The sequence below is a fragment of the Penicillium maclennaniae genome (assembly GCF_028827695.1).
Source record: "Penicillium maclennaniae strain IBT 15551 chromosome Unknown utg000004l:1.0-3007600.0:1.0-3009580.0, whole genome shotgun sequence".
Lineage (NCBI taxonomy): Eukaryota > Fungi > Ascomycota > Eurotiomycetes > Eurotiales > Aspergillaceae > Penicillium > Penicillium maclennaniae.
In genome coordinates, this window is record NW_026623216.1 from 1457580 (window position 1) to 1484293 (window position 26714).

The 26714-nt window shown below is 51.5% G+C and overlaps 10 protein-coding genes across 10 annotated transcripts; 7 read left to right on the plus strand and 3 right to left on the minus strand.

The window, feature by feature from the left end:
• Positions 1 to 553: 553 nt before the first annotated feature.
• On the plus strand, positions 554 to 3825 carry N7477_004727 (uncharacterized protein; the record flags this gene model as incomplete). The annotated part of the gene is made up of 3 exons (XM_056966390.1): positions 554 to 1082; positions 1142 to 2938; positions 2990 to 3825. 3 exons carry the CDS (start codon positions 554 to 556, stop codon positions 3823 to 3825), a joined length of 3162 nt encoding a protein of 1053 aa, XP_056823171.1.
• Positions 3826 to 4433: 608 nt separating this feature from the next.
• N7477_004728 (histone H3 family protein) lies at positions 4434 to 5018 on the minus strand (the record flags this gene model as incomplete). Its single annotated transcript, XM_056966391.1, has 2 exons — positions 4434 to 4780; positions 4862 to 5018. The coding sequence occupies 2 exons, from the start codon at positions 5016 to 5018 to the stop codon at positions 4434 to 4436; spliced, it is 504 nt and encodes a 167-aa protein (XP_056823172.1).
• Positions 5019 to 5445: 427 nt separating this feature from the next.
• derA (putative ER-associated proteolytic system protein Der1) lies at positions 5446 to 6183 on the plus strand (the record flags this gene model as incomplete). The annotated part of the gene is made up of 1 exon (XM_056966392.1): positions 5446 to 6183. The coding sequence occupies one exon, from the start codon at positions 5446 to 5448 to the stop codon at positions 6181 to 6183; it is 738 nt and encodes a 245-aa protein (XP_056823173.1).
• A 2138-nt stretch (positions 6184 to 8321) lies between these two features.
• Positions 8322 to 9596, plus strand: N7477_004730 (glycosyltransferase family 32 protein; the record flags this gene model as incomplete). The annotated part of the gene is made up of 4 exons (XM_056966393.1): positions 8322 to 8600; positions 8657 to 8812; positions 8879 to 9238; positions 9309 to 9596. 4 exons carry the CDS (start codon positions 8322 to 8324, stop codon positions 9594 to 9596), a joined length of 1083 nt encoding a protein of 360 aa, XP_056823174.1.
• A 1325-nt stretch (positions 9597 to 10921) lies between these two features.
• Positions 10922 to 11629, plus strand: N7477_004731 (uncharacterized protein; the record flags this gene model as incomplete). Its single annotated transcript, XM_056966394.1, has 2 exons — positions 10922 to 11246; positions 11325 to 11629. The coding sequence occupies 2 exons, from the start codon at positions 10922 to 10924 to the stop codon at positions 11627 to 11629; spliced, it is 630 nt and encodes a 209-aa protein (XP_056823175.1).
• A 323-nt stretch (positions 11630 to 11952) lies between these two features.
• On the minus strand, positions 11953 to 12742 carry his3 (imidazoleglycerol-phosphate dehydratase HIS3; the record flags this gene model as incomplete). Its single annotated transcript, XM_056966395.1, has 2 exons — positions 11953 to 12367; positions 12420 to 12742. The coding sequence occupies 2 exons, from the start codon at positions 12740 to 12742 to the stop codon at positions 11953 to 11955; spliced, it is 738 nt and encodes a 245-aa protein (XP_056823176.1).
• A 390-nt stretch (positions 12743 to 13132) lies between these two features.
• Positions 13133 to 13644, plus strand: N7477_004733 (uncharacterized protein; the record flags this gene model as incomplete). Its single annotated transcript, XM_056966396.1, has 2 exons — positions 13133 to 13225; positions 13279 to 13644. The coding sequence occupies 2 exons, from the start codon at positions 13133 to 13135 to the stop codon at positions 13642 to 13644; spliced, it is 459 nt and encodes a 152-aa protein (XP_056823177.1).
• Positions 13645 to 15160: 1516 nt separating this feature from the next.
• N7477_004734 (uncharacterized protein) lies at positions 15161 to 19082 on the plus strand (the record flags this gene model as incomplete). The annotated part of the gene is made up of 4 exons (XM_056966397.1): positions 15161 to 15471; positions 15533 to 16372; positions 16428 to 16959; positions 16983 to 19082. 4 exons carry the CDS (start codon positions 15161 to 15163, stop codon positions 19080 to 19082), a joined length of 3783 nt encoding a protein of 1260 aa, XP_056823178.1.
• Positions 19083 to 21039: 1957 nt separating this feature from the next.
• On the minus strand, positions 21040 to 23396 carry N7477_004735 (Pet127 family protein; the record flags this gene model as incomplete). Its single annotated transcript, XM_056966398.1, has 4 exons — positions 21040 to 22573; positions 22621 to 22684; positions 22733 to 23114; positions 23181 to 23396. The coding sequence occupies 4 exons, from the start codon at positions 23394 to 23396 to the stop codon at positions 21040 to 21042; spliced, it is 2196 nt and encodes a 731-aa protein (XP_056823179.1).
• A 759-nt stretch (positions 23397 to 24155) lies between these two features.
• On the plus strand, positions 24156 to 26623 carry ade1 (bifunctional aminoimidazole ribotide synthase/glycinamide ribotide synthase; the record flags this gene model as incomplete). The annotated part of the gene is made up of 2 exons (XM_056966399.1): positions 24156 to 24435; positions 24498 to 26623. 2 exons carry the CDS (start codon positions 24156 to 24158, stop codon positions 26621 to 26623), a joined length of 2406 nt encoding a protein of 801 aa, XP_056823180.1.
• Positions 26624 to 26714: the final 91 nt, after the last annotated feature.

Sequence of the window (26714 nt, forward strand, 5' to 3'; positions counted from 1 at the left end):
GAAGAGTAAGACGGAGCATAAAAGTGAAAAGTGAAGGCCAAGAATATGTGTGGCCACATGCCTACGGGTTATTGACAAGCCCTACGTCGGGGTCTCGATACGGAAAGGCCGCAGCATTCAGGCGATCTCGAATTTACGATGAGCCCCCACTCTTCAGCCCAGGTGAACGACCAAGATGGCTCAATAGTCTATCACTGAATTGAGACCAGCTGAGACAATTTTCTAGTTCCACCACTGCATAATCGTCAGCCTTTAGGGGAATATTTGAAGTGGACTCATCGTCCCATTTGAGCCTTTCTTAGACGAAGTAACCGCTAGAGTCCGGAGTATTGAGATCACTCGACAATAAATGCTCGAAAGAGACTAAGTAATGACAAATAAAGATCTATAAAAACTCACAAGCGATGAAACTCCAAAGAACTATACTTCCGATCTAAGCTTATCGCTTATCAGCTGACCGCCACGAGTTTCTCCGCCCCGACGCGCAGGGCGGATTTCGGCGCTTCACTCGCGTCTGAACAATCAGCGTCATTGTCAAGCGCATGTCGGGGCGATGAGTTTTCCGCCACCTAACTCGGGACAGTATCCGCCGTATATCCCTCCCCAGTACCAGCCCAGCAACGTGCCTGCGCAGTTGCTGTACAATAATGGCCCTCCTCAGGCGCCGGTACAGTCGCCGTATAATGGCTACGCCAAACCGCCAGGCTATCCCCAAGGGATGATGCCATACCCATATCCTCAATATCAGCAGCAGCAGCCGCCTCAGATGTCTCGGCAAATAAATCCGCAGCAAGCGCTCATGCATTCACACCAGCAGTTGGTTCAACAACAGCCTCCGATTCAACAGCAACATCCTCAATTTCAAACGCAACAATCTCCTCGTCAACAGTACCAACAATCCCCCCACCAGCAAGTGCAGCAGTCTCCGCGTCCGCAATTCCACCAGCAATCCCCCCGAACTCAGCTGCAACAGCAATCTCCGCGTGCCCAATTCCAACAACCCGCTCTACCTCAGCTGCAACAATCACCTCGTCCTAATGTACAACCGTCTCCTCGACCTCAGTTTCAACAACACTCTCCCCGTGTCAACTTTCAACAACAATCACCTCGCCAACAGTTGCAACATTCTCCGCGGCCGCAGTTTCCTCAACAAGCGCCCCTTCCCCAATCGCAGCCACCTCCGAAACAGCAAGTGCAACCGCCGCCGCCGCCGCCGCGAGCACCCAAGCAGATTCAGCCCCAGCCGGCACCGGCTCCAACACTTCCCCTGTGCAGCCCCAACATCAGTTCATTAACCCGGCGGAGTTATTTGTTCAACAACCTCTCCCCGAAGCTCCGCGATCTCGATACATCCCGCCTCCAGACTTTGTCGAACTAAGTGCGCTGTCGACTACGATGACTGATGACTTACCTCCGCTCCCTGCAAACATCTCTGCTGTTCCGTCAGAAGTACCGCTTGCGCCTCCAGCCCAAAGTGTCCCACCTGCTACTCCTCAAAACCACATTGGAGTCCCGCAAAGACACACGGACTTCCAAGCCCAGCCGACTCGACCGGTCTTCAAATCAGACTCCACGCCGATTGCAAAAGCCCCGAACGTTGAGATGAAGCGCCCACCGTATACTCCAAGCACTGACGTCAAGAAGCCTCGTCCATCCACCCCAAAGACAACACCGGCAATTGCGCACCCTCGACCTGTTCCTCCGTCTGCTGTGAGTCTTATTCCGCAGGTGATGGTCCCGTCCTGTTCTTCTGAGGTCCAGAAGCAGCTTCGGCAGGAGCCGGAACAGCAGCCGGAGCAGCAGCAGTCGAAGAAACCACAGCAGAAACGCCCTAGCCTCCAGGGAATTGAGAAGGCTGCAGCAAAGACGACCAAACCTCCAGTAGATTATCAGGTCTTGCTGCTTTCATTGGCCGATGAGTATCTGAACGCTGCGCATAGCCATGGAACAACGATGGCTCTGGCAATTCGCTATGACGATATCGATGAGTACTACAAGTTGGTTGCTACGGGGCTTGGATGCTTGGAGGCTGTTCTCAAAAACTGGCGATTGCAACCTCGCAAAGAGGCTCTTGTGCGACTTCGGTACGCGCGGACGTTATTTGAAGAGACAGAGAATGATCTTGAAGCCGAGACGGCTTTGAGTAAGGGGATTGACCTTTGTGAGCGAAATCGAATGCTAGACTTGAAATATAGCATGCAGCATCTTTTGGCGCGGATGCTCTACAAGACCAATCCGAAAGCATCTCTGAAGGCCGTTGATGGCATGATTCAAGACGTCGAAGCATATCGTCATGCCGCTTGGGAATACGCATTCCGATTCCTTCGAGTCTCCTTATCCTTGTCGTCTTCGTCGCATCAGGACTCTGTGCAGGCATTACAACACCTTCACAGAATCTCCACCATGGCCAGTCGAAATGGTGATAAAGCCGTCTCGGCAATGGCAGCAATCATGGAAGCCCTTGCACATCTACAACATGGGACAGGATCCGATGCTATTGAGCAAGCGCAGCGTGCTGTAGCGGCTGCACGAAGTCATCAGTTGAATGAAGAGCTTCGCGACATTCCACAGCTTGTTACGCTTATCTACATGGTTGACATCTTCTGCAGCCTCTTGGAATATGACATCAATCAAGCTACCCAAAAACTGAGCGTGATGCAGGCCAAGGTAGATGAGACACTGAGCGACCCCAACTGGCGCCCTGACGGCTCATTCTCGGTTCCACTCAACGGCAAGTCGGCCGGGCCGTCGTCCATCGACACAGGCGACATTCTCCAGGTCCATAACGGTACACTCCTTCTGAGCTTCAACTGGCTTCCCCAACACGACCTTTATGCCCTGTCCTACTTCTTGAGCTCGGTGACTTTGAGCTCCAGGAATTCTCATGATGGTCGCAAGGCAGAGAAGTACCTGGATGAAGGACTTCGAATGATTCAAGGTTAGTTAGTCTGGATGATTTTCACTGAATCTTGTCTGACCGATATCGCAGGAGAGTTCAAGGCCCCTCAAGAGATCGCCGAGTCCATGGTGAATGCGACCCGACGAGTTGAATGGCGACGATCTCTTTATTGCAGCTTTCTTCTGCAACGCGTATTTCTGGCCTGCTCCCGAACCGACTGGGATTTGGCTAGCCAGAGCTTGAAAGAGCTGCGAGATGTCGCACAAGACATCGAACATCAGCTCCCCACATCCATTCAATGCTTGATGGAATATGCCGCTGGTACCATTTCTCAGGCCTCTGGTGATCTCTCAGCCGCCTTGGCAACTTTCCAATCACCCTTGTTATCGCTTTCCCCTTCTATCAGCAAAACTGCTCGCAATGACCCCTGCCGTGACACGTGCATTCTGGCAGCCCTCAACACTGTGCTCATCATCCGTGACCCAGCTCACCCATCTCATTCTCATCTCCCCAATGTCTTGGCCACTCTGGAATCTTTCTGCCAAGCAAGCCCGAGCAAGTACATCCAAGCCGCGTACTATCTGGTTTGCGCCACGGTGAATGACTCCACAGTCCAAACCAAACAATATCTTCAGCAGGCCTTGCAGTCTGCAACTGCCATTAGCAACAACCAGATCACCTGCATGACACTCACATTCATGAGCTGGAAATATTTCCGCGGTGTCGTCGGCGAGCAAGCCGAGAAGAGTGCCCGAGCTGGACGTGCAATGGCTCGACGAGCCAACGACCGTCTCTGGGCGAGTGTAACCGACGAGATGCTCGCGGATACTCTCGAGCGACAAGGCAAGAGCGATGAAGCCCGCGATGTCCGCGCAGAGGGCCAGCGACTTGTCATGGGCCTGCCTCCGGGCTTAAAACGGTCCTGATCTTACTTTGACGTCAATGCTTGTTCTATTACGATGTCACTTATTTATGATACCAATTCATGGCTACACTGGGAGGCGTTTTGCGATTTCGTTATGATCTTGAAGCGTGGTGAAATGGAGCCCGAATCTCACGTCTTGCATTGAATCAAATCAATCCAACATAACCTGATACTTACAAGGGTCGACTTTTTGATACATTTTCGGAAATATAATACAATCAACTACGAGTTAGACTTCGAGCACTATATGGAAATCACTTCGGTACACGGGCAAGTAAATGTCCGATAGACACTCTCGCCTCGGAACACTCATCATTCAACTCAATGCTATTAAAGATCAACAAGAACACCCATATCCATGCGTAATGTAAATACAACCCTGGTATAGATAATAACAAATCCAGCTGCGGAAAGCGCAACAATTCAAATCAAAACACCACAACCCCATTGACACCATGCCTAATGCCCTCAGCACCCCACGGCGATACTCAAGCAGCAGAATCAAGATAAAAAAAAAAACACCCAGATCTTCATCCCCACACAAACCAAACCCTCAATCTCAAAGACTTGAGTTTCTGTCTCAAAAAATCCGAGTCTGTCGAAAGAAATCTAACCAAGCCCCCCCCACATTCCGCGAATCCTCCGCGCGAGCTGGATATCTTTCTGCATAATAGTGACTCGCTTCGCATGGATCGCGCACAAATTCGTATCCTCAAACAAATGCACCATGAAGGCCTCCGCGGCCTCTTGCAGAGCCTGAATCGCATGGCTCTGCCAGCGTAGTTCTGCGCCGACATCTGCGGGCAAAAGATCGAGCGCGACTTCGCGGACTAATCGCGCAAAGGGCAACTTGGCGATCAAGAGGTCGTAGGAGCGTTGATAGCGGCGGATCTCTTTCAGGGCTACAGTACCCGGTTTATAGCGGCGGCGACGGCCTGTGGGCGTTGGGTCGCCGGCTTAAAAGGCGATTTTGGATTAGTTCATTTGTGTTTCTTGGGAGTGGGATTTGAGAATTGGATCGGGGAAGGAGGACGTACGTTGTACATTTGAGGGACGACTTTTCTTTACTTTGGGGGATGCGCCGGGTTTGGTTTTTCCAGCGGTGGATTTGCGCGCTGGCGAGTCTGTTGATGGTTTTGATGGGCGGCCTCGTGTGCCTGAGGGTCCGGCGCGGACGGCGGATTTCGTTGCCATTGTGATTGGGGACGAATGCGCGAGATACGCGTTCGTATAGCGGGGGCCTGTGTGAGCGATAGCTTGAGCTAAGCTAAGCTAAGCTTGATGCTCGAAGATGCGATTGTTTTGGTCCTGCAGATAGCACGCGCGTCGGTAGCCGGGGGAGGCCCTTGCAGCTGGATATGGGGTCAAGTCAATATCCGGACAGGAATTGAGATTGAGATTGAAGTCCAGTCCGAGCCTTAAAAAAAAAAAATAAAAAAAAAAGTCGAGAAACACTTGCGCGCGCGAAGGGGGAGGCTGGGGAAATCAATATGAGCACATTCGTCCTTAGCGCCCAGCCCCCCGTGATTTTTGGACGCGTCGGGGTCACGTGGCAGATAAGAGATACGGTCTACTTGGCTTCTTGCCCACTGCATCGCTTGTCATCTCGCGATTATCTAGAATGGCTGCGCTGTGGGAGAATAATGGCCAAATGGGCCAGTTCCCTCTGGAACAATGGTTTTACGAAATGCCTCCTGTTACTCGGTGGTGGACTGTGGCCACCGTGGCGACCTCGGTGCTGGTGCAGTGTCACGTCGTCACTGAATTCCAGCTATTCTACAGTTTCCGCGCTGTCTACGCCAAATCGCAGTACTGGCGACTTCTCACCACCTTCATTTACTTCGGTCCGCTGAATCTCGACCTCATTTTCCATGTCTTCTTTCTTCAGCGATACTCTCGCCTCCTCGAGGAATCTTCCGGTCGTTCTTCGGCGCAATTCGCCTGGCTGGTTACATATGCCATGACGGCACTCTTAGTCATCTCGCCCTTCCTTTCCCTGCTCTTCCTCGGCACGGCACTCTCTTCCAGCCTCGTCTATATTTGGGCTCGTAGGAATCCGGAGACTCGGCTGAGTTTCCTCGGCTTGCTCGTCTTCACGGCGCCTTACCTCCCGTGGGTGCTGATGGGCTTCAGTACTGTCATGCGCAGGGAGCTTCCTAAGGACGAGATGTGTGGTATCGTGGTGGGCCATATTTGGTACTTCTTCAATGACGTTTACCCGCCGCTGCATGGTGGCCACCGTCCGCTTGATCCGCCTTTGTGGTGGCGTCGGTTATTTGAATCCGTGGAGGCAACATCCCGAACTGAGAATAATATTGCTAGGGAATTTGTGGCCGCTGCGGCGCCAGAGGTTCGTTGAGAGAGATCTGGACTTGTGTTTGAGTGAAAGGCTACCAAAGACAATTGAAGAGCGGGTGGATTTCGCTTTTTGTTGTTCCCCTGGTCCAGCCATGGATACTCATGCTTGGGGCAGGGGTCTGAGAAGTACCAACCATTGATTGTGTATCCGCAGAGAGGCCACTATCGTCGCATGGCCTTTTTCTCATCGGAGACCTGGACGAGCTGGAGGACCTGGAGGATCTTGAAAGAGCAAAGGTCGGGTCGCCGACCGGCCCACGAGTCTGCAGAAGGAGCTTCCTCCGTAAGATGGAAGATGGAAGTACAAGTCTGAGAAAAAGAACAGCAAGGAACTGGGACGCTCGGCGGAAGCATGTTTTAATCCAGCGTTAATAGCGATAGATACCCTTCTCATTTTCCAATCTGAATGCAGGTGACTTGTAGTCTGTACCTAGGCCCAGCTCGAGGTCCTTACGTTCACTTGACGGCAATTATCACCGACTGTCAGGACAAGTGTACGCTTGTACATTCCTTGTCAAGGCCCCCAAGACCAATGTCAAGAGTCCCAGCGTCAGACTACACAGCCTCGCAAGATGATATGAGGTTGGCCAAGGTGGGGGCGGAATAGGCAGAACGCCAAACCCGCCGAAACCCAAACTACGCCATGCCATGTACCTCGGACCAATTTGCCGCGATGGGGTGGGCAATCTGGCAGCACCAAGCATGTACCCAGACAGGGCCGATATTGGCGATCGCAGGGGGTTTCAAGCCACGACCGACTTCCACTCACGTCATGAAACGCAACACTCGGTCCAAGATCAAGTCAGGGACCAAGGAACCGAGTGACTGTGGTCCGAGCAGTTTGCCGATCTGAATGGGGAAGACTTCTTATCGCCCATTCCTCAATGAGTCCCCAGTGGAGCGAGCCATGGATAAAGCAGGGGCGGGATTGGCATGCATTAACACCGACAGGCGGCCAAGTTTCTCGCGAGCGTACCAGGAAGCTGCGATTCACGATAATTTGAAGCTGCGGGGGCGTAGAGGTAGTGGAGATCGTGGAGACCATGGAGACCGTGGAGGCATCATCCTCCAGTCGTATTATAGTCTCCTTTGGACCTAAGGCCCTTTTGAGGATGATACGAGTACGAATGGGGCGGTCTTGCCCGTGCACGCTCCGCAACGGTATTTCTGTTGGGAGGTGCTCCGAACACCCTATCTTGACGCAATAGTAGTCCCGCCACATTTTGGGACTGAGATACGTGTCCCTTGTGGGAGTGGCCTTGATACGAGTGCGTACATCGAATGGGAGTAAATCGTAAATCGGCACCCAGCTCAAAATTCCTGTCTCACGGTATCGAACACGCGACGAATACCCCGTCATCTTTTTTTAGTCCGACTCCACTTTTGAGGGGACTCGTACTGCAGGAGGCATTTGACCCTCTCGCCTCGACTATAGCAAACACTCCTCGAGACCGACTCGGCCTCCGATTGCCGATTGAGTTCAGGCAACACCGTATGTACTAGTCTCATGACAGAAACCCGAACAATACAAACCGTGGATAAACCGTGGCACAAGGCAACAAGGTAAAAAAAAGGAAAAAGGAAAAATGAAAAAAGAAAAAAAAACTAAAACTGCCCTACTCCACCGGCTGGGGACCTCCACCAATCGCAACACGTTACTGGTTCCGGCAACACGTACGTATCTCAGTCACGGAACAACGGGTACAGCCACCCTAGCTCAGCCTCCTTGAACTCTACTGTTAACACCCCGTGGCTGCTCTTTGCCCCCTTTCTGTTGTTGCCTTCGCTCTTTTTCTCTTTTTAACTCTCTCCCTCCACGCTCCTTTCTACTTTCGATTTAGTTGTTTTAGCTCCCACTAGTCACTCCTTATTATTCTTCTCCCCTTATTTTTTTTTCCTAGCTTGGGTCTTTAACCAAACGCTTCCCCTCAACAACTCTATGTCCCGGCGCTAAAATACGTTCACTCTCTACTACACGACTCTCGAGATCCTTTTAGGCCTCCCAAGGTCTGTGATTCTCAACTCGCCAGACGATTTGACGACCTCCAACCTTCGATTAAATTGCGCAGTCGCATTTGTCTACAAGAGTCAACTCCAGAACATCTACTGTCACCAATCCCCAAACCTCCAACCTCCACCATGCGGCGCGGTCTCTTGATCTTCCTCTTGGTCAACCTCCTCATTCTCTCTCTACTGGTTCGAAGTGTCTCGACGCTGCTATCGCTGCTCGTGGAAGATGCCGCCGCCGATGCGATTCACCGCGCGGAGTTGCCCTCGCCCAACTCCAGTCTGATCGAACAGCGACCCCAGATCATTCCTAAGATCATCCACCAGACCTACAAGAACGAGACTATTCCTGAGGTCTGGGTCGAGGCTCAGCAGAGCTGCATTGACTTGCACCCAGACTATGAATATATTGTATGCCCCTCTGTGCGATCCGACCCGATATGAATCTGTGCTAATAATTATTCCAGCTATGGACGGATGAAAAGTCGCGCGACTTCATCGCTGCTGAATATCCTTGGTTCCTCGATACCTTTGACGGCTATAAATATCCTATCCAACGCGCAGACTCGATCCGGTATTTCATCCTAGCCCACTATGGCGGAACCTATATCGATTTAGACGACGTACGTATCTTATCTAGCTTATTGGTCTTGACACCTTTGTGATGCAGACCCTCTAACACTCAATAGGGCTGCAACCGTCGCCTGGATCCTCTCCTCGCTTACCCCGCATGGGTGCGCCGCACTGTTCCCACGGGTATCTCGAACGATGCAATGGGTTCGGTGCCCCAGCACCCCTTTTTCCTACGCGTGATTGAATTGCTCCAGCAGTATGACCGTCACTGGCTCCTGCCCTACATTACCGTTATGTACTCGACCGGTCCACTCTTTCTATCGGTTATCTGGAAGGAGTATATGCAAGACCACCCGTCGGAGATGAGCCGCGTGCGTATCCTTATGCTAGACGAGTATAACAAGTACTCCTGGAGTTTCTTCACCCACCACACTGGAAACAGCTGGCACGGCAAGGACGCGCACTTTATTTTCTGGGTAAGCCTTAATTCTTAGCCCGCCGAAGCCTTAGGTCATCCGATCCACGCTAACACTATTTACTCCACAGATGGGTCAACACTGGATGTTCCTCACTTTCTGCGGCTTCCTCCTCGCCGCCGTCGTTGGCTTCTGCCTCTTCTGGACCTACGGTCGCATCGTACTCCTAGGAGCCCAGTACCGCTACCGATACTCAAAGGTCCCTTCCATCATCAGCCCGTCCCGCTTGTCATCCTCGCCTTCGCGGCGCGCACGGCGCATGATGCCCACGCTGCTGCGGAGGGTCAGCTTCAAAGAAGACGAGGAATGTGGCGGACCCACCGAGACCTCGTACGAAATCGGTCGCCGCGATGATTGAGATGTTTGCGTTTTTTTCTTTCTTGCGTATCGATACGGCCTTGGACACGATCTCTGCATACCTAACAGCATTTAGTGTACACTTTCCTTCTTTTTTTTCTTATGAGCGCTACATGCATGGTGTCGCAATCCTGCCGGATCCAGGATTGGTTGCTTTCACCTGGAGCAATTTGGGGTCTTTTTGCTGTCTTCTGTCTTCACCTCTTTGTCTTTTGTCTGGCGGTCTTGAACCTACCCATTCTGGACCCCCTTTTCTCTTCTTTCAGTTCTCCCACCTATATTCATGTTAACAATTTGTAAACGCGCTTGACTTCGATTCTTGAGCAGGGTGATTTGAACAGATCTTTGAGACAATGATGAATTATGGCTCCGCCATTCAAGCTTTTCCAACCTGATTTGAGAAATTGATCAACATAAACAAAAGTAACAGACGGAGTGATAGCCGTAATAGCGTTTCCTCATCGCATTTCCTTCACATTGAATAAACAAAATTCTCGGAAGCGGACCGTGGCTTTTCTTCCAGTCCTGCTCAGCTATGGCCGAACCGATTCCAGCAAGTATGCAAATTATCCCATTCCCGTTCCTAAACTTGCTGGAAACACAACTTTGTCAATGACAAGAGAGCCAATGGATACCGTTAGGAAGTATTTTTGGTATTTTTTTTTTCTATCCAAGCAAGCCACAATCAGCGCCGATGATGAGAAATTCACGCAGAAATGGAATTGGAACGCCTATTGCGATGTTAATTGTCTGTTCGAAGGAAGAAAACCCTTCCTCTTTCCCCAGATGCCGATCTCTAACATGATACGTCAACCCCCGCCAGGATAGTCAACGTTTCAAAAATCCGAAATATCCACCACAACCAATAAACTTGCACCCTTGTGCCTTGCATCGTCGATATATGATTTGAAGAATAATCCAGTCACTAAGCCTTCTTACTGGTCCCTCACAGACGCGCCGCGTTTCACTTCTGACAATCCTGGAAGAGTCTGGTGGATCGCATACTTCGCCTGCATTCTTCGCGGGCCTTTGGGGATACTTGGGCTTCAAATGCCCTCCCCAGCCGTGGTCCTGAAAATGTGATACCTGAAGGACATTGTCCGACAATGGCGGGTATGTGGGTTTGGGTTGGTCTGAGCCCGTATAAAGAAGTGATTGAGATCCTAGGTTTTTGTTCAATGCAAGCTTCACCCTCCACACGGCTTTGATACAATACAGTTGCTGGGTTTTACTTTTTCTCTATCGCAACTAGTCTGATCCCCTTATATCTTGATATCATCATTCTAGTACTTTTTGTTCTCTCACGTTCGAAGTCTTCAAACCAAAATGCTCCCAACCATCCCCATCCTCGCCCTCTTGGGCCTCACGGCCGCATCGCCACTCTCATTCTCATTCCTCATGTTCCGAGATGAATCGCTCACGGAAGCCCAAATAATCGCCATCGCTCCGACATCTGCAAACTGCGATAACCCTCCCGCTGAAGGCGAATGCGCAACCGCGAAAACAGCAGCCAAGTTCACCGCTCAGTCCTTCGATACTTACAATGTCACTTCCAAGGCTGAACAAGCTGCTGTTATCAGTTTGATGGCGTTTGAGAGTGGTGATTTCAAGTATAATAAGAATCATTTCCCCGGTGTTGCAGGGCAGGGAAGTAAGTATTTCCAACATCTTCTGTTTCATATATTTTGATTTATCTGGGAGGCTTCATGCTAATTTTCTGATGGGTTAGCACGGAACATGCAATCCCCCGCCTACAACAAGGAATACGCATCCTCTATCTCGGCGTTGAAGGACCAGGTCGCAAAGGTCAGCGATCCGGCTGAGTTGTTGGATCTGTTGCGCGCTGATGAGGTGTATGATTTCGGATCTGGGGCTTGGTTCCTGACTACCCAGTGCTCGAAGGATGTGAGGTCGAAGCTGCAGGCTGGTACTGAGGAGGGGTGGCAGTTGTATATTAGTGATTGTGTGGGGACTAGTGTCACGGATGAGAGGAAGGAGTACTGGGAGAGAGCTGTTACGGCTCTTGATGTTTAGGGTCTTCAAATTTTGGAGTGGAGGATATCTATGTCTATGGAGTTCGGAAGAAGGCGATTCTGGTTTTCTAGTAGTCGGAGCTAGTTTCTTCGATTAGTTTATGGTGTTGGGTTTGTTCCTTGGTTCGATACATGTTTATGAATTATGTTTCTTACGGGCTTCAATTCAGTGTTTCATGCCGATAATAGTGCTTTCAATGGTTTTTTTTTTAGAAGGCAAGTATACATTCGGGCACTTGATTTCCATGGATACATTGGCAGTCCTGAATATTTGATCTCATATCGGAATATCTCATCTATCAATCGATGACTTTTTCAGCGCCTTTATAAAACACCCTTAGTACTAACGATGTCTCCCGCTCCGACTTCTCCGGCAACTCTGCGCGTACAAGCCGTCCGAATTGCAACAGCCAGCGCCTTGAAGGCACTCTCCGCCCGGTGGTGGTCGTTATCACCATAAGTGCAGCCAATGTGCAGCGTGACGTCCGCCGCCTGTGCAAAGCTCTGCAAGCCGTGCGTGATCATCTCCGTGCTCAATGCGCCAATCTTCTCGCGCTTGAAGCCCAGATCAATGACAGCCCACGGACGGCTGGAGAGATCGATCACTGCCCACGAGAGGGCCTCGTCGAGGGTGCGTCGCCGCGGCCGAAGCGGGCGAGGGATTGCCGGGCGCCGAGGGCTTTTGTGAAGGCTGTGCCGAGGGCGAGGAAGGTGTCTTCTGTTGTGTGGTGGTCGTCGACTTTTTTACATGATTAGTGCGTGTCAGAATTGTTGCTGGTGGGTGTGTTGACTCACTGTAGAGATCACCCTTGGCGCGCACTGCGAGACTCCAGCCGGAGTGCTTGGCCAGCGCATGCAGCATGTGGTCTAGGAAGCCAATTCCGGTGCTAATGGTGATTTGCTGCGTGGGCGTGAACTGGGTAGCGTGGGCCGCATCTTTGCAGGGGACAATGCCTTTCTTCGCGGCTTCGGCTTCTTGGGGGTCGCTCGGTGGGGGGAAGTGGGTGCTTGGTTCGTACGCTGGGAGGACACCACCGTCGAGAGAGAGGGAAATCTGGATCTTTGTCTCGTTGGTTGACCGTGAGATGGTCGCGGTGCGTGCGGTGAGAGCCATTGTAATTTTGACAGTGTTTTGGAGAGGAGGGAGTGTTGAAGTATGAATCCGATGCTGGCTTGATAATCGGCTTTCTTTTTTATCTGAGCCGCTATCGTGGATTATTGTTGATCCGCTTTGCGTCACTCGGTGTCTTCGGGCTTTGCTTTGAGCTTGAGCTTTTATTTCATGGACTGACTAGTCTGAAGATTTGTCTGTCTAAAGCTGCAACTAGCTACAGTCTGTGAATCGTTCAATTTGGTCTTTTGCTCCTCTGACTTCCATTTTTCGACCTTGGTCATCCTATTCTCAAGCTCCCTGCGTACATAGCTCCACGATAAGAGCATTGATCGGGGTATGATCTGAAGGGTCCGGACCCAATTGCAAAGTCTCAACTGTTCTATCCTCAATATGCCGCCACCGCCGAGTCAGAGGGCCGATATCGAGCCTCCAGAAGAACTTACCTCGGAAGCCGTCAAGGGCTTTGTGACGGGTGTAGCCCGCGTAGGTTCATGATACAAGCACAAGTCAAACTTGTCACTTATAGAATTTTACAGTTCGGATCTGTCTCGATTCTCGCACATATGATCATGAATCTGCCTCACCCCTTCACCTTCTCTAAACCCCAACCGCCCGCTCCCGCCGAGTCTCAGTCGCGTCGTCAGTCACCCTTTTCCCGTGACTATATTCGTTCTCGCCTTTTATACCGACCGATGGAGGGCTTCTCCGAGTGGATTTCACCCACTGCTCGCGTCTACCGCGGACTGACTCCACAATTCAAAGTCTTCATCCAGATCGCCATCATGACCTTGGGAGGCTGCATCTGGGCTGAGAAACGGGTGACCGAGTACATTGATCTAATTCGACAGATCAAACGGGCTGAGCGATATCAGGCTGAGCGTGAGCAAGGTAACCGTCGTTAATTGATATCAAAAATCACAAGAAACATCCCGGGTTACACATACTCCGACGCGTGGGTCGGCCGGTACGTTCCGGAGCACTTTCCGCGTCTTAGGCAAGAGAGCAATTATTTCGATCGCCATTGTGGAAGTCATTAATCAGAGGGAAATGGGATGGGATTGAACCGCCCGAGGAATTGACTGGGCTTCCCTAGGGCGGCGATCTTTGTATATTGTGATCCCCATTTCCATGGCGGGCCCTGCTTCTTCTCCCCCCTGAGCTACCAGCATCGCGTGGCCGATCGGCCCCAGTGTGGATCCTAGCTGTCCATTCCTGAAAGCAATCCGCGCGCGAGCGAATGCAAGCTATGAAAGAAAGTGTAGATAGTCTCAGTGATTGCCGGTTCTATAGTTCCACGGCTCTATGGTTCGTTGCCCAGGCACGATCCCTGCAGTGACCTGCGTAGTCTTGGTATTCTTAGCCGACGCATATCCAGGGCAGTGGAGAACGCCTCTTACGTGGCTGTCTCCCAATCATCTGAATGCGTTGAATGCGGATATGCTTCTCCATATGTTGTTCGACCTGTCGCGAACGCACGTCTCGTACCTGTAGATGACGAGGCACAAGCTGAATGTAAACATGAATTACCATAGAAACTCAGAACAAAGCATTCCCAGATAGGATTCAGTCAAAAGTACACTAGGATCATGACTCGGATGCGATAGCACCAAAAAAAGAAGAGAAAAGCACAATCTGAAACATGGAGATGGTGAAAGTATCAGGGTTGATGGGGCGAACATTTGCTGCATCCGTCCATTCCTCTCTCACCTCCTTTTTGTTTTCCACCCACCTTCTAATCTCCCGTTCGGTTCTGTTTCGACCGTTGTGACTGTTTTCATCTGAAGGTCCTGGACGATCTTTATCTTCTCTTTGACATCATTCTCTCTCCACCCTCGTTTGCTTCCAGAGACTCCCCCGATCGGCACTTTCTGACCTCATTCTCGGTCGGATTTCACTTCGGCAAGCAGGGCATTCCGTATTGGAGCGATCACAATTGATCACCGCTCTTTGATCCCGCCGGTTTTGGTGTTTGGTGTTTAGGCGCATTTCGCATCTTCGGAATCCTCCCCCTTCCGGTGACCTCCCGGTGCAACCAAAAACCCCTCTTCTTCGCCACCTTGTTGACAGCTGCCAAACGCGTCTGGGGCTCTTTTCAATATATTCCCCGGTTCCGCTAGAGGTGGAGCTTCTTGCTATCCTTAGCTTTCGCTTGTCAATTGCTTCTCATGGCGTCGCGAAGCTCGACCGTACGAGACCCTCTCCTCCATCCCCGCTTTTCCATCTCTCTCCCCAGACTCCTCTCGAGCTTTTCAATTCACTTTTGCATCTCAGCATGAGTAATCCCTCACTAACAACCTCTCAGTGAGAAACGACGTTTGGGTCGTAGATCAGATACGCTAATCGCTCACCATTCTTGCGCCAATTCATTCCACTCTCTTACCTTGTGTCCCTCCTTTCGACCCGTGTGTTGAATTCGCCATGGCCGACCACAATGGCAAGAAGGAGCGAAGAAAAAGTCTTAGCCTATTCAGCCCGTCATCCACAAGCTCCGTCCCGCCTCCCAGACCTATCTTGCACGCTCGCACTCCCTCAGATGATATCCTGTCCCGAGATAAGAAAGCCCGCCGCAACTCAGGCTTCTTTGGCCGGTCCCAAAGTCCTAGACCAAATGTCTTACGGCGCCCCGGATCTGCAAATGCAGAAGTTGCTGCTTGGTCTGCAGCGATGGCTGCATCAACGCCCACCGTGGAAGCCCCCCCACCCGCGAAGGAAGTCATTGCAGAAGAAACGTGCGTCAGTTTTCGGTTCCTTGAAGTCGCTTCATTCTGTGGACGACGACGAGTCGCTCAGTGCTTCCCTTGGCTCTCTCGGGGATGAAAGTTCGATCAATCCCCGAAATGGGATCTGGTCCTCGGCAATCCTCCACCATGGGGAAATCCAGACTACGGGCGGCATGTGGAGGAAAAAGAGCCACTATCTTGTCCTTACCGATACGCATTTAGTTCGCTTCAAGAATCAGAGCAAAGCTGCTGATGTCTTTCCTTCAATCCCGGCGAACTACAATAGGCCAGCCCCGGCCTCGCACCGCCATTCCATCGCCTCGATTAGCTCTTTACAAGACATGCAAGTAATGGTCTCGAATGAAGTGTCAGCAGGTATTCCTCTGAACAGCATCATCGCGGTGTATATGCTGGATGACGGACGATTATCCTCCACAGTCGAGGTGGCCTACTTGGATGAACGGACGCACAAAGCCGCATTAATCCAGATGCAAACCCCCGATCTTCAAGAGTTGAACCTTTGGATGGTGGGTATTCGCCAAGCTGCACAGATGGCACGATCAAACGACCCTCAACCATTCGATCGGGGCTCGGTTGAGTATGTAACAAGGATGTTGGGACACGAACGAGATTACGACCCGGCCACGTTCCGAATGTTCCGTGTCATACAAATCGCCTCCAGCAAGTCCCCAACTCGCTCATCTTCGGACGATCTCACCAAATTGTCGCCAACCGGATGCTACCTTGCAATTGGGCTGCACAAAGTTCATTTGATACCCATGCAAAAAGCCACTAATCGGTCTTCCGTGGTATCCTTGCCCGATGTTGAGAACGCCAGTTCCTTTGGTCTCATGAACCTGACTGGTTTATCAATGGAGTACGGCGATGATAGTCTCCATTTCACTTTCCGGTAAGTTCTTCTTGGAATTTTTCAGCCCCGTTGATTCGCTAAAAAAATATACAAGTGTCCCGCTGCGGAAATCCTTCAACGTATTCCTAGCTTCAGTTCACTCGGTCGAAGTTGCTTGTTGGATTCGACAACACACCGAGTTTCTGCGCCCGCTATGGACAAGACAGCCATATGACTTTGTTGTGCCACGTGAGCTGCGAAATGATGAGAACTTCCCCCCGGTGGCATTGGATGAGGATTATGGCTGCTTCGATCGGACCCTGGTTGCCTATTCTGCCAGTTATGACATCGATACTTCCAATATTCGGTATACGATTGACCTGGACTGCGAGGATGCTCCATGCTTCCGACTTCTTCGGCCTGCGTCCCCGAAGAACCCGCGATACAGTGCTCTGGAATTAGTTGCAGTCATGCGCGCCCTTCGATACAATGAGTCGTTTCAGTCAATTTCATTCCGTGGTATCAATCTTGACGCCTTGCAAGGTCTCCGCGATTTTTACGGTGTGGATGCAGATGTGCACCTCGACAGAACAGGATCGCTTGTGCGTATCCCGGGACAATCCAATTTGAGTGTCTTGTCTCAAGAGGTACGCGCATTAACATTGAAGAGCTCAAGTTTACGCCGGCTCGACTTTTCCTATTGCCTGACTCGAACCCCTACTTTGGACAAGGCAGCAGGGATCCAGGGTGCGGAATCCCAGAGGCAATCTTCCCAGTCTGCCGTCGGGAGTTGACGAGTGCAGACTGGGTGGTGCTGAACGGAATCAGACTAGGCGATTCGGATCTTGACTACCTGGTGGATGCTGCGTCTCAACCACGTAGTCATCTGCGAGCATTGGAGGTCGGCGATTGCGGTCTGTCTGTGCATGACCTTGATCTCATATTGTCCACCCTTGTTGCTCAAGAGTCGTCTCTGGAAGCTATCAACATATCTGGTGTACAGGGTCGTTTGAACCCCGACGTGCTCCAGCAGTACATCGGGTACTTTGGCCGAATTCGGAAGATCAATCTCTCACGTATCTCGCGCACATCGGGCACCGAGCCGCTTATTACAGCAGAAATGTTGTTCAACTGGAGACTCGAAGAGCTTATTCTTAGCCGCACGGCCGTTAATCGCGAAACCGTCGACTCTATTGCTACATATCTCGCCAGTGATCGTTCGCAGAATTTGCGCATGATTCGACTTGATCAATGCGGATTAAGCGGCGAAGACGTTGCCATGTTCATGCATTCAATGTCCGCTGGTCCAGGTTCTCCGCGCAGCCTTCATTTGCATGTCAATGAAAACAGGCTTGATAATGGATGTTCTTTCCTGTTCGATGCCATTGCCAAGAACATGACACCCTCTCATCTTTCTATGCAGATGATCGACTTCAAGAAGGAAGAGCATTTTCGGCAATTGGTGGATGCGCTTCGCAAGAACCGGACTCTCCGGTATCTTGACATTTCCAAGGCTTCTCTTCCTTATGATGCTGGGCCTGAGACTTGTCGGATGCTACAGCTAATGTTCGAGGAGAATGAGACCCTGGAAGCTCTCGACATCAGTGGCGAGAATGCGCATCTCGATGTTGCCAGGTTTGGAATTGGTCTCAACCTTGCCTTAACTGGCTTGAAGAAGAACACGTCTCTAAAAGTGCTCAGGATTGAGCACCAGAAACTTGGTCTTCAGGGTGCGAATACCCTGGCTTCTGTGTTGGAGGAGAACAAATCATTGCGTGAAGTGCATTGCGAAAACAATGATATCAACCTTCAGTCGTTCACCGTGCTTGTCAATGGTCTTCAAGGCAATCGCACTCTTCTCAGTCTCTCTTGTATGGATCGAGATCGGATAATGTCTCTTGACAAGGTGCGCCGGGAAGTTGACAACGTCCGCTGGGACGCTAGCACCGTTCAAAGCTCTACAGCAAACTCGATCCGCCGTTCTCTACATGTCGCGATTGGTGTTCGCCCTAGCAACACAAACCACCGACTGAGCAAGCCACCACCAGCCAATCTCCGTGAATCACCACAGGAACCCTCTCCATTATCCACACAAAACGTGGAGTTGGTCCTGCAGTCGTTACAACGCAGATGGGATTCGGAAGTTGCTCGTCTCCGCCGGTACCTCCTACGGAATTACAACATCGCACACGGCATCGAAGACAGCGACACCGACGATGCAGCCAGTGACGGCCGACCTGCAACAGCAGCAAGCCTGGGAACGATGCTTGAGAACCTGAAATTGGAAGTTGCCGTATCAGCGGATGAGATCCACGCATCTCCGCCCGACCACGCATCTTCAATCCACCTCCGCACAGAATCTCAAGACAGCCAACCAGAGCTCAAAATCCCACCTAGGAATCTCCGGAAGAAAAGCGCTCCAAATCTACGCTCTCCACCCACTCGCGCCTCCCAAATCCTCCCCCTAGAGTTTGGCTCATTCAGCCCATCAGCCACCCGTGTGGCTCTCCCCGTCCCTGCTGTTCCCACCGCAGTGACCAAGGCGAGTAGTGTCCGCAGCGTACGCAGCTCAAGCACGAACTCAACTGGCACCGGCAGCGCGCGCAGCACCTACGGTAACGCTTCGTCTGCTCTGCGAGGATTCCTTCGAGGCAACGCTTTGAAAGAACGTCCACGAGTCGAGGCCGTACGTCCCGTTTGCGTCTCAAACGATGAGGCACCACAGCTGGACTGGGCACCGCCTAAGCTCGACTTGGAGGAGCTTGAATAGCATCTGACGTGTACATAGCTGTACATATTCCCCTCCCCTTTCACCCGCCATATGAATATCCCGATTCTATATAGGTCTACCCTCGAGTGCACACACCTCGTCCCCCACGAATCCTACCATTTCTGCATCACAGACCCGTCTTTAGGCATTGACCAAGACACTGATACCCATTTCCTATTACTTTCATCCTCTGGGGCGTTTGCTATTCTATTCTTCTTTTTGATTTTGGCTTTGGCGCTCCGCCTAGATTATTTTTGGCGTTGGCATCCAGCAGCGTGGCGTTTTTTGCTTTTCATTTTCATTCAAACTGTCTATCTCCTTGAATCGGAGACCGGAGTGGCTGATGAACCTTTCAATGTGATCCTGAATACCTTATGGACTGATGTGGATGTGGTTCTCTCTTGTGTGCATTGCCCTGACACTGGGTTTGGGTTTGAAGGGGTAATTTATAATTCTTGACTAGATCGGGTCGGTGCTCAGTGCTTACGCAACATTTGATCTTGGACTCTTTGTGCTTCGCTCTAAACTTGTAGGTCTAAATGTAGAAGAATGTTCTAATCCCATTCCAAGGGATCAGTATCTAGAATTCCACTTCTTGACACTGTCCACTGGGCGCATTCTAAGAGAAATGACTCTAGAATACGTTAGCTTTTCTGAAGTGGCTATATCAGTCCAGGAATGAGACAGCTTCTCGAGCCTAAGCCCATACTATTAGACATGGAGAATGCTTCTGGAAAATGGAGCTTGAGCTTGAGCCAACCACCCCAAATCAGACCAACAACTTGGTCTTAGTCTCTTTCTATCGAGGCACCTTGATCAGACTTCACCTCACTCCCCGTTCAACTCTGCGACTACTTCAATCACTTACTCATCTCCTGCATCGGCCAGGTTTTCGAATGTAGAATTTTTTAGCGACAAGCCACTCTTCCTCCTCTCTAGTCTGCAGATCGAACATGAATATCAGTCCTACGTACTAAGCAGACTATATCCTAGAACCGAAGTTATACAATTTCATAAAAAGAACCAATCTTCGGCCTCGCGATCCCAGCCTTCAAAGCCGTCGTCAAAGCCCCCATCACCCAAACAATCCTTAAACCTCGTTCGCCATCTTGACCAACAGTCTGCTCCCAGATCGAGACCACTGCTTTACAGTGCCAACGTAGATCTCGTTAGTCCAACTCGACCCTGCTCGTGTTCGAGTGATGATTCGTGTATAGCGGCGCTGTTTCCCGCCTCGGAGACGATCTGATGTCTGTAAATCAGACGTTTACGAAACGTCGGGGTGTGTTGAATCGTGTGACGTGTAGGTTTATTATGGCGATTGCTAGATGTTCTTGTATGGTGAAGGGGAGGAGGCATATATGTTTAATGTCATAGAGAGGCATTATGGATATGATATGAGAGTATTCTGTTGAAAATGGATATGGGGTTTTGCAGAGTGTCCAGTGTGTCGAAGTTTGTGACCCCGCAATTCTGCTTCGTAAGCTCTTGGAGGGAAAGGTCACTTGTTGGCCGAATGGAAATAGTATGAATTAGCAACACTATCACTGTCAATCTTACAGGTTCTCTGGTCTAAGATAATGAGTAGTCTCTATGTTGCAACTTGGATGGGGAGCCAGGGCTGGTGATATCACGTGGTGGTTGAAACTATAAAAATATTTACATCCATCGAGTGAGATGGAAACCCTTATGCGAAGAATTGGTACAATCAGGTGTGGAATCGGTGTTAGGAACAAAAGGCCTTATCATGTGCGATGCAAGAGACGAGTTGATATCAGTTCCCCACAACTCCCTAGAAAATTCATTATACACGGCCCCCATGGGCCAACAGTCAAACCCCGTAAATACAATGCAAGGGAATCGCGTCTAATGTACATGTACAGAGAATGGAATGAAAGACAGCCATCTCAAATCAATATGCCAGAATCATGAATATAAACATCCCACCAGGGCATGTTCACGTTGATTCTTCTCCCAAAACAACAATACCACGCTCCTTGTCCAGCTTGTTCTCTTCCTTGCGGAACCGTCGGCCCTGTTTCGCAATTGCGCGGAGCTTGCGAATGTACTGACTGTTCGAAGAGTCTTGTGATTCGTCCTCGCCCCGGCCGGCCAGTTCCCTTTGTCGCCGCGCTTGACACATCCTGTAGAGCGTACGGCCTTGTGTCGGGGAGAGTTCGCTCATCTCGTACTCGAGAGACCAGGTGTCGCCGGCTGTGAAGTTCACGGGTCGCTCAACGTAGGCGTCATTTACCTTGTTGCGGACAGTAAGGGCAAAAGCGAGGAGATTGTCGTCGGCATCTGGTGATCCCTTATCCTCCTCGGCAATTTCCTCGACAGGCTCAGGGGTAGGCACGTCAAGGTCGGAGTCGTCCTCGCTCACTTCAAGGTTCAAGAGGCGTTGCTGATATTCGTCGATGGCGGCCTTATTCTTTTCTTGAATGGCTCTGATCTCGTCGTGCGTGACGGGCTCGGCGAACACGTACATGAATGGTGTCACTGCGTCCCGGGTCTCGAAATGGAAGCGGAGGGACTTCTCGGGGAATCGCTCAGTTGCTTTATCAAGGATTTTTTGCCACAAGCCGAGACTCAGTTGGAACTCGGCATCTCCGAGGGCTGTGTCGTATTGGCCGTGTAGAGCTTGGTCCATCTCAGGAAGACTGATGTACTGGAAGCCGAAAATGCGCTCGACATTGTGAAAGGCGACGAAGATACCGTCCATGCGGCCGATACGTACTTGCAGGGAGTACTTGAGGAATGCGGCGCGAATCATGTCAAAGAATTCGCGCTCGTAAGACTCAAAGGCACCGAATCGGTCCTTGATCTCATAGCCGAGGCCGTGCTCGAAGTTCTTTGCATCCTGACGGATCGAGACCACAGCTCGGGTCTTCAGATCAAACATGCCTGTTCCTGGGAGGCGGTGATCATATGCGTCCAGCTGGGACCGCATGATGAAGTTGCCGTAGCTGGAGAAGTGGTAGGATTCAGGAATGGCCTCTTCCTCTGCCGCGGAGATTTTGTTCTCATGACTTCGTCGATAACGCTCGAAATCTTCCTTCGGCAGAGTGAGCAGCTTCTCTAAAGACTTTCCGAGATTCATGAGAATATTGGCGTGATCGAACTCTTTGTCTGCGTCAATCGCGTACACTCCATCCTGATAGTGAAGGAACATAGCGGCGGGTGCACGTAGCAGACGAGTAAAGGTCGTCAATGTTTCTGGGAAGCCGCGAGACACTGTCTTCGTGTCCACGGGCCGCCACGAGGACAGAAGGTAATGGAAGTGGGAAAGCACCGAAGTCATACTGGAAGAAGACCCAACGTACTTCTTCTTCTCTTTGACCGCGATATTGCGGAGGGTTTCATCCTTGGATGAGGTGATATAATCCTTGAGGGTATTGAAGTCGAATTCTGTCACAGGCATGATTTTACCCAGGTAGGGATCAAAATTATAGACGCGCGATCGAGGATCTCTTAGTTGGTAGACACCGGGACTTTCTTGGTTAGAGGATTGAAAGATGAGAGGTAATGACGGACTTACTTAAAAAGCACTCGATCAAGTCCAAATGACAAACGAGGGACGGGGGCTGTTCCGTAATCCAGTGCTTCGAGTTGTTAGCTGTTACTCAGTGTAGTCACAGGGAAAAACCTACCCATCACATCGCCATCCTTATGCTCTATCGAACCGGTAGTCTTTTCGAGCACGAAATTTTTAACATGCGTAAGCTTGCGCTTGGGTTCGTCTGGATTCTTCTCTTTTTGAGTCTTCTTGATCCGCTCCTCAAGCATTTTGGTCACTGGCTTGGACGGTGTTTCTTTCTTGTGCGCATCATTCTTATTTTCAGATTTTTTGGAGGTCGCTTCCGATTGCTTCTTGTCGAGTTCGCTTTTGGCTTTCAATTGTTCCAGCTTCCTCTGCATCTTGGTCTTTTGGGATGACCGGCGATCTCTGAGTCTCTTCGTATGCTCGACATTTGAAGATTCTGGCGGCGAAGTCGCATCGTCTTTCGAGGCGAGATTGGAGTGCGCATCGCTCTGATTCTCAGTCAGTACTATCATCCACGCTACCACAAAGGCGATTCTTGATAAGCGGCACTGTACCTCTGTGGCCAAGCCCCCATCCTGATTTGAGGTGGAAGAAAGCGGCGCGTTGTCCGATTTGCTCTCAGATGTTCCATTGCTGGCTTCAATGCGCAGGAAAGGTCGGGCGTGGAATTGACGTAACCTGGACGGCGCGACAAAGCGGTGGCTCAAGCAGGAGAGGCACACATGGTCCCGGAGAGGGTCTGAAGCAGACCGAAGAGAGGTCCGAAACATACCACCTGACTAGAAAGCAAAAAAGAAACAAGGAATGAAAGAAATCTTTCCAACTTCCCGAGACGTGACAGGAGTCCGAGTCGGCGGAGCGTCGCGCGGCGCTGTTTTTTCTGCCATATCCCACCGCTCCGATAAGGCTGTAAGGCATTCAGGATCTACATACAGCACAACGATTGTAGTTGAAGCATGAAAATTGACACATGTTTCATGAGATTGAGCGAATTTGTTAAACTCTCAGCGATCTTTTTCATCTCTGGTCTCGAGTTCGGGGTATCCCTCTGACTTTGAGCTACCAATCTGCTCCTGTAAAGCCCTTAGCTAGAGCCTTTCCCAGTAAAAATCCGCACAATTGGTAAGGCTCCATAGTCTGCAATTGACGATATCATGTTGCCTCTTCAATTCTGATACAGAAATTGATCTACAGCCTTCATAACACGTCCGGAGGTGTAGCATGAGTCTATTCCAATTTACCTCCACGGCCTCCGATCCCCGGAGAAACACCGCCGCCGGCAGAAAAAAAAAGTTATCAGCGCTGCATCAAACTCCACGATTCCTCACCCACTCTTTACGCAGTTGCTTCTCAATTTTCTCGGCGAGGTGAGTCGATTCATGCCCTAAGCTTTCCCATTGGGTGTGAAAAATACCGCTCTCCATCCACCCATCCCACCTCCACCCTCAAATTCTGTCGGAGGGGCATACCCCGCGGAAGACTCACACAGTCACTAACTTCACCAGTCGCTCGAGACACTGCTCCCCACCATGGCCCAAGATCAGTTGCGCGTCCTCATTGTTGGCAATGGCGGCCGTGAGCATGCTCTTGCTTGGAAGTTGAGCCAGTCGCCCCTCGTCGACATTGTCTACGTCGCTCCCGGAAATGGTGGTACTGGTATGGGTGCTGACAAGAAGATCGCCAATGCCAACGTCAAGGGTGATGACTACCCTGGATTGGTGGCATTCGCTCAGCAGAATCAGGTCAACCTTGTTGTTCCTGGTCCTGAAGCCCCTCTTGTCGATGGTATCCAGGGTTACTTCCAGGCTGGTAATTCAATCTATTCGTTCCGATCTCCGCGCAAATTGCTAAGCCAATTCTTTCAATCACAGTTGGCATCCGATGCTTCGGTCCTTCCAAGGCTGCTGCTCGCATGGAGGGCTCCAAGACTTTCTCCAAGGACTTCATGCACCGCCACCAGATTCCCACCGCTGCCTTCGGAAATTTCAAGGACTACGAGTCCGCCCGCCAGTACCTCGACTGCGTTTCCCACAACGTCGTGATCAAGGCCGATGGTCTTGCCGGTGGTAAGGGTGTTGTCATCCCCACTACTAAGGAGGAGGCGCACCAGGCGCTGAAGGAGATGATGGTGGACCATCAGTTCGGCAGCGCGGGTGACGAGGTCGTCATCGAGGAGTACCTGGAGGGTGATGAGTTGAGCATTCTCACTTTCAGTGATGGCTACACCATTCGCTCCCTCCCTCCTGCACAGGACCACAAGCGTATCTTTGACGGGGACAAGGGTCCTAACACTGGTGGCATGGGCTGCTATGCTCCTACTCGTATTGCTCCCAAGGAGGTGCGCGATGAGATCGACCGCACCATCATCCAACCCTCAATTGATGGTATGCGTCGGGATGGTATGCCCTTCGTTGGCATCCTGTTCACTGGTCTTATGATGACCAAGAACGGCCCCAAGGTTCTCGAGTACAATGTCCGTGGTGGTGACCCCGAGACACAGACCCTGCTGCCTCTGTTGAGCGAGGATACCGATCTGGCTCAGATCATGGTTGCTTGTACCGAGCACTGGCTCGACGGTGTCACCGTTAAGGTCGAGGAGAAGTACTCGACCACCGTCGTCGCCGTCGCCGGTGGTTACCCTGGCTCCTACGCTAAGGGCAAGGTCATCACTTTGGACCCTACCCCCGCGGGCTCTCTCATCTTCCATGCCGGTACCACTATCTCCGGAGGCGAGCTTCAGACAAATGGCGGCCGTGTCATCGCTGCCACTGCGACTGCCTCGACTCTCGAGGAGGCCGTCTCCAAGAGCTACGAGGGCATCGCCACCATCCACTTCGATGATATGTTCTTCCGCAAGGACATTGCCCACCGTGCGTTCCGCCAAACTGCCGACACCTCGCTCACGTACGCCGCCGCTGGTGTCTCTATCGACGCTGGAAATGAGCTGGTCAACCGCATTAAGAGCTCCGTCGCCCGCACCAAGCGCCCTGGTACTGACGCCGTCATCGGTGGCTTCGGTGGTCTCTTCTCTCTGCCCGCCGCCAACTCCGTTTACCACCCTCACTCTCCCACCCTCATCGGAGCCATCGATGGTGTAGGTACCAAGCTCAAGATTGCTCACACTGTGGGCATCCACGACACCGTTGGTGTTGACCTCGTCGCCATGAACGTCAACGACCTCGTCGTCCAGGGTGCTGAGCCTCTCTTCTTCCTCGACTGCTACTCCTGCGGCCACCTCGACGTCCCCACAGCCACAGCCTTCGTCACCGGTGTCGCAGACGGCTGTGTCCAAGCAGGCTGTGCCCTGATCGGTGGTGAAACCGCTGAGATGCCCGGTCTATTCATCGATGACACCTACGACGCCGTCGGTGCCGCCGTCGGCGCCATCAACACTACCGGCCCCAACGCCCGCCCTATCCTGCCCTACACCGACGCCATGCTCCCCGGTGACGTCTTGCTGGCCCTCGGCTCCTCAGGCCCTCACTCAAACGGCTACTCGCTCGTTCGCAAGATTGTCGACCGCGCCGGCCTGTCCTACACCGACAAGGCCCCCTTCACCGTCCCCGGCCTACCCGAGGACGTTTCCCTCGGCCGTGCTCTCCTCACCCCGACCCGCATCTACGTCAAGTCCATCTTGGCCGCTCTCGCCGCTCACCCCGCCGCTATCAAGGGTCTCGCCCATATCACCGGTGGTGGTCTGGTCGAGAACGTCCCCCGTATGCTGCCGAAGACTCTGTCCGCGCATATTGACGTCCGCACCTGGGCTCAGCCCTCCGTCTTCCAATGGCTTCAGCGCGCTGGTAACGTCTCGGCTGCCGAGATGGCTCGTGCCTTCAACTGCGGTGTTGGTATGATCATCGCTGTCGACCCTGCTTCGGAGGCTGCTGTTCGTCAGAGCTTCGAGGCTGCGGGTGAGGCTGTTTACCGCATTGGTGAGCTGCAGGCTCGTGCTGAGGATGAGGGCTGTGTCCTCTCTGGTCTTGAGTCTTGGGCTTAGATGTGACATTTGGTCTGTGACTCGCTACTTGTTCTCGTTCTTGTTCCATCTTTCTTTCTTATTTTTAACTTTGGTTTACGTTTTATACAAA